The 10,752-nt window shown below is 43.1% G+C and overlaps 1 protein-coding gene across 1 annotated transcript in view; it reads right to left on the bottom strand.

Moving 5' to 3' along the window:
* Positions 1 to 6,726, bottom strand: part of LOC143888337 (chaperone protein dnaJ GFA2, mitochondrial-like) — a 51,331-nt gene extending 44,605 nt beyond the window's left edge. The window contains exons 1-3 of the mRNA XM_077392719.1: positions 6,394 to 6,726; positions 6,197 to 6,275; positions 55 to 129 (exon numbers count right to left, since the gene is read on the bottom strand). Coding sequence (XP_077248834.1) covers positions 55 to 129; positions 6,197 to 6,275; positions 6,394 to 6,480 — 241 coding nt within the window. The 5' untranslated portion in view covers positions 6,481 to 6,726. The remainder of the gene's footprint in view (positions 1 to 54; positions 130 to 6,196; positions 6,276 to 6,393) is intronic.
* Positions 6,727 to 10,752: the final 4,026 nt, after the last annotated feature.

Consider the following 10,752-nt stretch of genomic DNA (forward strand, 5'->3'; position numbering starts at 1 on the left):
ATAAAGATAACTAAACAATCCAAACTTCAGAAAGAATAGCAAAAATGTAACTACCGGTGCCATGAATCGACCTCACCCCACACCAACTTCCACGTAAACCTCCTGTTTTAATTCCATTACTATGTTTCCCTGTAAAAAGAGCCCAAAATCAAAACAAACACATACATGAAACAAAAATGCAAAAGATACAGGGATGATTGCGAACTAAATTAAAAACCCTAATTTAATTTAAAAAACCCTAACCATACCCTAGCCATTCAAAAAAAAATTAAAACCCTAATATAATTTAAAAACCCTAGGCATTTAAAAAACAAATTAAAACCCTAATTTGATTTAAAAACCCTATCCGTTAAAAAAACAAATTAAAAACCCTACCCATTCAAAAAAGGGAAATGATATCCCCGCCCCCCTTTAACGGTTTCTGAGAGAATGGTTCACTGCTGGAGGATAAATTCACGGATAACGTTAAAGGGGGGATTTTATCCGTCGGGGGGGGGGGGGGGGGGAATATCATTCCCCTTAAAAAAAAAACCAAATTAGAAACCCTAATTTAATTTAAAAACCCTAGCCATCCAAAAAAAACTAAATTAGATACCCTAATTTAATTTAAAAACCCTAGCCATTCAAAAATAAATAAATTATAAACCCTAATTTAATTTAAAAACCCTAGCCATTCAAAAAAAAACTAAATTAGATACCCTAATTTAATTTAAAAACCCTAGCCATTCAAAAAAAAAAACTAAATTAGAAACCCTAATTAATTTAAAAGCCCTAGCCATTCCCAAAAAAAAACTAAATTAATAACCCTAGTTTAATTTAAAAACCCTAGACATTAAAAAAACTAATGTTAGAAGGTGTATTGCATAGCCTAAGGGCATAGTGGTCTTTGTATGTTCTCTTTATATATAAATACTAAAGTAAGGGGGAGTAAACCCTAACTTCTTCCTTTTCTCTCTAATCTCTTCTCCTCTCAACATGGTATCAGAGCCCTAGGGGTTTTTGTGCCCTAGGGACCATTGGAGAAGCTCCCCTTCTCCTTCTTCTCTCCTCCCTCCCTCCATCACGCTCCTCCTTTTTTTTCTCCTTCTCACCCACCCTTCCCACTCGTCCCAGCCCATTTTTTTTTTCGTCCGCCCCAGCTCCTCCTCCTCCTCCCTCGCTCTCTTTCTCTTCCACCCCAATCTCTTCCTCTTTCTTCCCATTTTCACCCTTCCCTTCCTTTCCCTCATTAAAACCCTCATTTTTCCCTATTAATCCCATTTTCTATCCCTCATGAAACCTTAAATCCCTAACCCTCCCACCCTAAGTTCTAACCCTCTTTCTCTCTATGGTCTAAATTTCTTCCGCCCCTCTTTTCTTCTTCGCTCCGCGACTCCAACCTTTCATCTTCTCCATTTATGCCCTAGAGGCCCTATTATGTCTTTTTTTTTCTCCTCTCCTTCGTCGGAGTCGCGCCACATTCTATCACCACACATAGTGGTCTCTTTATGCCCTAGAGGCCTTCTCATTTCTCTTGTCCCTTACTTTGACATCGTGTGTTGTCTATTTTGCTTTCGTTCCTTCTATGGATCCTTCTATTGTAGACAATCCCTCTCTCGGGCAAACCTCTTCATCTTCTACCCCTATTTCCCCTTCATCGGGTGATGCCTCCTTCCTCCCGATGACCACGGTCAAGCTTGATGGTTCCAATTACATGAATTGGAAAGTGGCGGTGGAAGTTTATCTCATTGCCAAAAGGAAGGTCTACACCATACGTCGTGACCCTCCTGCGGCTTTGGATCCCACTTATGAGCAGTGAGAAACGGATGATGCTCATATCCGTAGTTTACTCTGGCAGAGTATGATCCCACAGATTTCAGGGACTATGATGCAGCTTCCGACTGCAAAGAGGATTTGGGATCATACTGTGGTTATGTTTTCAGGCGTTGGTAACCTCTCCCGTATTAGTGCCACATATTCTGAGTGGATGCATCTTCGGCGTGGTGACACCCCGCTTTCTACATACTATGGTCAGTTCGTCTCTCACTGTCAGCAGCTTGACATTTTTCTGCCCTTGACGACAGACTTAGCCGTCGCCGCTCGGCAGCGGGATCAACTTCGAGTTGTTCAGTTTCTCGAGACCTTGGGCCCCGAGTTTATGTTTTTTCGCCAGCAGATTTATGGTTCTTGCACTATGCCTTCCCTCGAGGAGGTCTATCAGCGGGCACAACAGTGTCTAGGTGGAGCCTCTCTTACTCCTGCTGCTTTTGATGGTCATGCTACCGCGGCATATGCAGTAGGAGATCGTCCTGCCCGTGGTGGTGGGATGTTTGGCCGAGGCCGTGGCCGTGACTCTAGCCGTGGCGGACGTACCATGGGTACGGATTTCTCTAGTGGCAGGGGATATGGTGGCCGACCTCGTCCATATTGTACACATTGCCGGCGCGAGAGCCACCGTGATGAGACCTGTTATGTGCTACATCCTGAGCGTCGTCCCCTACCGCCATCTCAGTTCGGGCGATCAGCGCACCTTTCTACTCTGGACGACTCTGATCCTCGAGCATCTTCCTCCGGCTCCAGCCCAGCTGTACAGTCTTTCACTCAGGCCGACTATGATGAGCTCCAGCGCCTACGCTTGGCAGCCCATCCTCCTAGTGCTGGCTTTGCACAGCCAGGTAGCACTCCTACCTCTCTTCTTAGTAGCTCGAGCTCGAGCTCCTGGATCATTGATTCGGGAGCCTCGAACCATGTGACAAGTACTCTATCATCACTCAGGTCTTTTCACCCTCTTTCCTCTCAGTCTATGACCCTCGCTGATGGTCGTACTACTCCAATTTCTGGTACAGGGAGTACCTCTCCCTACCCTGGTCTTACCCTCTCCTCTGTGCTTTGTGTTCCACAGTCTCCCTTTAACTTACTTTCAGTCAGTCAGCTCACTAAATATCTTAACTGCTATGTCTCATTTTATCCATCTTATTGCTTATTACAGGATCTTGCGACTGGGAGGACGATTGGTAAATGACGTGAGGTAGATGGGTTGTATCGGCTGGATGGAGGTCCCCCCCGTACCATTTTACACTGTTCTGTCGACGCCTACCAGTGGCACTGCCGCCTCGGTCATCCATGCATTGAGCGCTTACGGCGCACCTCTATAGTTTCTGTTCCTATTCAGTCTTTTCAGTGCGAGGCCTGTGAACTTGGAAAACACCACCGTGTGTCTTTTCCCTCTATGCTTGTTAGTCGGGCCTCGCACCCTTTTGCTTTAGTGCACTCTGATGTATGGGGTCCCCTGAGAACTCCTTCTATTTTTGGATATAGATATTTTGTTGTTTTCATTGATGACTATTCTCGCATGACTTGGCTGTATTTGCTTCACGATCGTTCTGAGGTTTTCTCTGCTTTTCGTACTTTTCATTCTGAGGTTACAAATCAGTTTGATTGTACCCTCAAATGCTTGCGCACAGATAATGCTAGAGAATATTTCTCCACTACCCATGGGTTCTAGGATTTTCTTTCCAGTCGGGGTATTCTCCACCAGTCTTCCTGTGCTCACACCTCTCAGCAGAATGGTGTGGCTGAAAGGAAGATGCGCTCTTTACTTGATGGGGCTCGCTCTCTTCTTATTCAGATGCGAGTTCCCAAGAGCTATTGGGGTGATGCTGTTCTTACTGCATGCCACCTTGCCAACCGGCTTCCATCCTCGGTTCTTGGTGGCTCTTCCCCTTTTGATGTGTTATACCCTGGTCATGACCCCTTTCCTATCATCCCTAGGGTCTTTGGGTGTGTGTGTTTTGTTCACCACCTTGGTCCTGGCTTTGATAAGCTGGACCCTCAGGCTGAACGATGCATCTTTCTTGGGTACTCCCGTACCCAGAAAGGTTATCACTGTTACAGTCCTCTCCTGCATCGGTCCTTTGTGTCTGCCGATGTCACATTCTTCGAGTCTGAGTCCTACTTTATATCTTCTCATGAGACTCCTTCCACAGGTCCTGACTCGGACCTTCCTCTTCCCCTCCCCACCCTTCAGGCTCCTCTCCTCTCCCCTCCTGTATTAGTTCCTGAGACTATTCCTGTTTGTGATCCCTCCTCTTCACTGCAGGTTCCTGAGGCTACTGAGGCTCCTCCTCCCGCTCCTCCGCAGACATATCCTTGTCGACCGAGATCTACAGCTCATCCTCCTCCGCCTGCGCTATCGTCCTTGCAGCCGGAGATCACACCCCCCACATCTCAGGTACCTATCTCTCCTACTCCTACTTCAGATTCTCTCATTGCTTCTCGTACTCGTTCTCACAGTACTGCTCACCCGATTTCCTCTGTTATTTCATATGATTCTCTCACCCCGATGTTTCGGAGTTTTGTTTCCTCTTTGCCCTCTGTTTCTTTGCCACAGTCTTTACCAGCTGCACTTGATCATTCGGGATGGCGTGCGGCCATGGATCTTGAGATGGAGGCCCTCCAGGCCAATAAGACATGGGAGTTAGTTCCTCTTCCTCCTGGGGCTCGACCAGTTGGTTGTCGCTGGGTTTATGCCGTCAAACACTTACCTGACGGTACTATTGAGCGCCTTAAGGCGCGGTTGGTGGCAAAAGGCTATACTCAGACTTTTGGTGTTGATTATTTAGAGACTTTTTCGCCGGTCGCTAAGATTCCGTCTGTTCGTGTTCTTCTATCTCTTGCAGTTACACATGACTGGCCTCTGCATCAGTTAGATGTCAAGAATGCATTTTTACATGGTGAGCTTACTGAGGAGGTGTATATGGAGCAACCTCCTGGGTATGTTGCTCTGGGGCGATGTCCTCCTCAGTATGTCGGTTGCGGAAGTCTATATACGGTCTCAAGCAGTCTCCTAGAGCCTGGTTTGGACGATTCAGTGATGCTATCATGCACTATGGCATGAAGCAATGTGCAGTTGATCACTCCGTCTTCAGTTCTCATTCTACTACTGGTTGTGTGCTATTGATAGTATATGTCGATGACATCATCATTACAGGCAGTGATTCAGAGGGGATACGCAGGTTGAAAACCTTCTTGCAGAACGAGTTTTCAACCAAAGATTTGGGTCGTCTTAGATACTTTCTTGGCATTGAGGTTGCATATTCTACTAGAGGTCTCTCCCTCTCACAGAGGAAATATGTACTAGATCTTCTTGAGGAGACAGGTCACCTTGGAGTGAAACCTGCGTCTGCTCCCATGGACCCAAATGGGAAACTTCTTCCAGAAGAAGGAGATTTATTAGATGACCCTGGCAGATATAGGAGGCTAGTGGGTAAGCTCATATATCTTACAGTCACTCGTCCAGATATATCATTTGCTGTTGGCTCAGTCAGCCAACATATGAGCTCACCCCGTACTTCTCACTGGGCAGCAGTGATTCAGATTCTTCGCTAGTTGAAAGAAGCACCAGGGAAAGGACTCGTATTCAAGAAGCATGGTCATACCCGGGTAGAAGGCTTCTGTGATGCAGACTGGGCAGGATCTCCAGCAGATAGGAGATCTACCACTGGATATTGCACCTTTGTTGGTGGCAATCTAGTGTCGTGGAAAAGTAAGAAGCAGGACATAGTCTCCAAGTCGAGTGCCGAATCAGAGTATCGTGCTATGTCTCATACCAGCGGGGAGCTTATTTGGTTACGTTCTCTCCTTTCGGAGATTAGTTTCTCTTCATCTGCTCCAGCTCAGCTGTATTGTGACAATCAAGCTGCAATTCATATAGCTACCAATCCGGTCTTTCATGAGAGAACCAAGCATATAGAGGTTGATTGCCACTTCATTCGCCAAAGGATACAAAGAGGCGAGATTCATGTCTCTTTCACGAGATCTGCTGATCAGTTAGCAGATGTGTTTACAAAGCCCTTAAGCTATACAAAATTGAGTGACATATGTAACAAGCTTGGAATGTACAATATATACATTCCAGCTTGAGGGGGAGTGTTAGAAGGTGTATTGCATAGCCTAAGGGCATAGTGGTCTTTGTATGTTCTCTTTATATATAAATACTAAAGTAAGGGGGAGTAAACCCTAACTTCTTCCTTTTCTCTCTAATCTCTTCTCCTCTCAACAACTAAATTAAAAATCCTAGCTATTCGGGGAAAAAAAACTAAACTAAAAACCCTAATTTAATTTAAAAACCCTAGCCATTCCAAAAAAAAAAAAAAAACGCCTATAAAACAGAAAACCAAACGCAAATTAATTTAAACAACACAAAAAAGTCACACACATGTTTCCCCCGAAATCCGAGATGAGTTGCAAATTCCAGAAACGAAAGCCCGACAGCTTCCTCGCGACGAATCCTCTAACTGCAGAGAACAATAATATGGAAAACACCAGTAAAGAACATACAATTCGATCAAAGGATTCAAGAAAGAAAACACACACACAAACATATAGATACAGAGAGAGAATATAGAGGCTTACGAAGTTGGGAGAATTGATGGAGAACTTGGAGGAGAGAGACCTCCGAGAGAACCAGTAGGCGAGTCTAGCACCATTGCCGCGCACCATAGGAGGGGTGTGATCAGAAGGAAAATGAGTCCGTACGAGATGCAGAGTTAGGGTTTTGTTTCGAAGAGAATGCAGGGAAGGAGAGAAAAAATAAAACCCTAATTTTTCCCCAAGGAACTGGGGATTTCGTGCCTAGAGAAAGGGGTATTTTCTTTAGAAAATGTTCGGGTGGAAGGGCCTAGAGAAAGGGGTATTTTCACTATTTTGGGTATTCGGGCTTTCTTCCAAAAAGAGTAGGTTAGTGCAATTATCAAACATGCAGTGCGTGTGAAGTCTAGTATTTGTAGAGTGGATCTTAAGAGGGGAGGTTTTGTATGGTGAGTGCGTGAAGTTCTGAATTTTTCATAAAGTACAGTGGGGCCCGCTGCAGGGATGATCTATGCTATTTGTTGGGCCATAACATAAATCGGCTGCCCCAATAGATCATCTCCATAGGATGATCCTAACCCTCCGATCTGTAAAGGGATTGCACATTATAGAAACTTCTATAGATTAGAGGGTTAGGATCATCCTACGTAGATGATCTAAGGGTTCCAACATAATTACGTTGTGGCCCAAGAAATGAACGGTATAGACATCCTGCGAAGTGGGCCCACTGTACCTTTTGAAAAACACTACACTTTGATATGCATTTACCATGTTAAATTTTACTTGTACTAAACCTGGCAAGAAATGATCCGGACCAGCGGGACGACCTGGCCCACCAGTAATTTTCGGGTCCGGGTCCCAAGGTAGTGACCCGTTTCAATTTGACCCGCGGGTCCACCGGCTTGTCTAAACTAGTCAGGGCTGGGTGGACCCGCTGATGCCCGTTAAAAAGCATATTACTTTTTGGCGAGAGGATGTAACAAACACAAAAGTACGTGAAATGTGTGAGGGTATTTTTGTCACATCAAATGCTGTTTTTTCTTCCTGAAGTGAAATCTGCCAGTTACCCATGCGTGAAATCTGCTTTTTCTTCCTGAAAAACACAAGAAAAGAAGAATAGAGTGAAAGTATTATAAGGGAACGTGTACTAGAAACGTGCTAAAGAGGGGTTTTTTTTCCTTACGTGAAATCTGCCTTTTCTTCCTGACGTGGTAAAGAGTTTTTTTTTTAAAAAAAAGGCACAACCAAAACTCTTTAAAAAAAAAGGTGACCCGCGGGTCAACCCAGCCTGTGCAGATGGGGTCCAGGTCCACCAAGTAGTGACTCATAAAATTCCTAGTCATTTTTTACCTGACCCGTATGGTCCGGACCCATACGGGTCGGGTGAAACCCAGCCCGGCCCACCCGTTTGCCAGGTCTAACTTGTACCCTATATACAATCTCCATTGGATGATCCGAACCCTTCTATTTCACTTGACTTAAAAAAGGTCAAGTTAACATTCCCATGAAAGTGAAATGACAATTCTACCCTTTAGAAGCAATTAGAATGATAGATTTTGAAAGGGAAATTATATAGAGTGCAGCTACGGAGACCGACAGTGGAACCAAGAGTATAACCTAACAAATCCCCGCATTCCACATGGCATGAGAGACCTAGTTTTGCCTTCTTCGTGGAGAAAAAAAGCCAAGGATCAAGGAAAATATTTCTAGTGTGTTTATTTGTTCAGTTCCTCTCATGGTCCTCAAATCGGTTAACATGTCATTATTCAATTATAAATTCGCCCCTTTTTTACATGGGACAACCACCTGCCTGACAATCTGGCCCTATGAATCCTTCTCCCATAAAGTAGATCAGCCATTCTACAATCGTGGATACATTATGATGTGGGTTGCAAGGCATGGCAATGTGGAAATTGCTAAAAAAATTCAAACCTTCAAAAGTAACCCACATTTCTTGACATAATTGGGAGGAGGAAAAAAAGCAACACATCTCTAAATATTCACTTTTTTTTAGAAAGAGTCAATATCTACTTTTTACTTTCTTTCTTGTACTAGGGGCTAGGTTACTTTTTTATATTGTTGTTATTTACTTGTTTCAGACCAACAAGGCATGTTGCCTTTTCTTTAGCTAGTTTCTTTTTCCCTAAAGCTCTGTTTGGTTCCCGGGAGTTATGTGGGAGAAAAAAATACCCTGGGAGATAGGTGGGAAAAAAAAAGTCCTGGAAGTATCCTGGTAAAATAAAAATCCCATGTTTGGTTATGTGGGAGAAAAAAATACCCTGGGATATATGGTGGGAGAAAAAAAAACCTTTGTTTGGTTGCTTGAATTGTTGGGTAGAAAAAAATTCTTTTCAAGCTTATTTTTGGTTCCTGAGTTTATTTTTGTTCCTGGGGTTATCTTGGGATGGGATGAAAAGGCAATCATTACAAAAGTGGGATTAAAAAATTCACCCCACAAGTAATCATTACAAGAGTGGGATTAAAATAAACCTAGTGCTAAAAGGCAACCAAACATGGGATGGAACCAAAATTTAACTTACTCTCCCACAAAACTCCCAGGCACAAAAAAAACCCGGCAACCAAACAGAGCATAAATGTTTAAGTGAAGTAGGAGTTCTCTCCTAAAAAGGGAAAATTATTAAAAACAATGCAAAGTTTGCTGAAATTATGAATGATGAATCAAGGGTACACTTTTTGAAATCATGAAAGAGGGGTTGTCAGGTACTTTTAGAGTGGTTTTAGGACAAGAATACCCTTCTTGATTTTTCCTTCACCTTTAGGCACGGTTCCCAATGCCATTTCACCTACCCTTTTCACTGTTTATCTTCTTCTTCCCCAAGCCTTCCAAACGGTAAATGTCCATACCCATTGCCATTGCCATTGCCGTTATAAAAAAAAAACTCCATTGGCATTGCCATTAGGAAAAAACTCCATTGGTTCTCTTTATTTTGCTTTGGATAATAAACCCAGGGAAATGTTATCAGCACAACTGTATTTTGATGAGGGCACTCCTCACTTTATTGAAAGTACGATATGGCCCGCACCATGGGATGATCCAAACCATCCATTAGATGGGTCAGCAGCCTAAATCATTTCCATAGGTTGATCCTAACCTAAGATTCAGCCCCTCTATAGATCGGAGGCTTAGGATCAACCTATGGAAATAATTTTTGGGGCACAACCTTTTTAGGTTGTGGCCCATCTAATGGATGGTTTGGATCATCCCATGGTGCGGGCATACTGTACGTTTAATAAAGTGAGGAGTGCCCTCGTCAAAATACAGTAGTGCTGATAACATTTCCCTAAACCTATTATCTAGTCTGTCTATTGTCCTCCATTTTGCTTTGGATAATAATGGAACCACTCTTTCCTTATTTGGCCGGTGGTGTACATGTGCTGGACAGTGATAATATATTTTTGTGGTGGTATCAGTATTTTAGACCATGGAACCACTACAATTCTTCTTTTGGAACCACAATTTTGATTTTGGCAGCACTTTCAAAATCTTGGAACCACTATTTTTTACTTATGAACCACTCTTTTCATACTAAAATCACTCTTTTGATATTGGAACCACTAATTTCATAATGAAAAGCCACTCTTTTCATACTAGAACCACTCCTTTGACATTGGAACCACTCTTTTCATAATGGAACCACTCTTTTGATATTAGAACCACTCTTTTCATCACGGAACCACTCTTTTGATATTTGAACCACTCTTTTCATCATGAAACACTCTTTTCACACTGAAACCATTCTTTTCATACTGGAACCAATTCGTTCGGAAGTCCGAATGACCTTTCGGACTTCCGATATGAGACTAGTAGTTTGTGATGGAAATGGTACCCAATCAGGAGTCCGACGGAAACAGTCGAAAGTCTGAATCGGACTCCTGATTAGGTACCATTTCCATCACAAACTACTGAATTCCTGTCGGAAGTCTGAAAGGTCATTTGGACTCCTGAACGAAGTTGAATTCCTATTTGGGCAACCAAGAGGGGGGTGAATTGGTTGGCTATAAAAAAATTTCCTCTTAAAATAAGCTTTTATAAGATTGATTCCTAAAACTTAGGTTATGGATTTCACTTAGGCCTTTTGACAAACACTTGGTGGATTGCTTTGGAAAACCTTTGTTGGTTCTTTCTTTCAGACCTTTTATCAAACACTTGGTGGATTACTTTGAAAACCTATGTTGATTATCTCTTTTAGACCTTTCAACAAACACTTGGTAGGTTACTTTAAAAACCTTTGTTGATTCTCTCTTTTCGACTTTTTATCAGACACTTGGTGGGTTAAATAAGGTTAGTTAAGAGGAAAGAACAATCACCACAATAATAACAAGGAAATGAGAGAGAGAGAGAGAGAGAGAGAGAGAGAAAGAGAAAGAGAGAGAGATACACAC

Source organism: Tasmannia lanceolata, unplaced genomic scaffold (assembly GCF_043159265.1).
Source record: "Tasmannia lanceolata isolate RefF3 unplaced genomic scaffold, GAP_Taslan_0.1 ptg000012l, whole genome shotgun sequence".
Taxonomy (NCBI): Eukaryota; Viridiplantae; Streptophyta; class Magnoliopsida; order Canellales; family Winteraceae; genus Tasmannia; species Tasmannia lanceolata.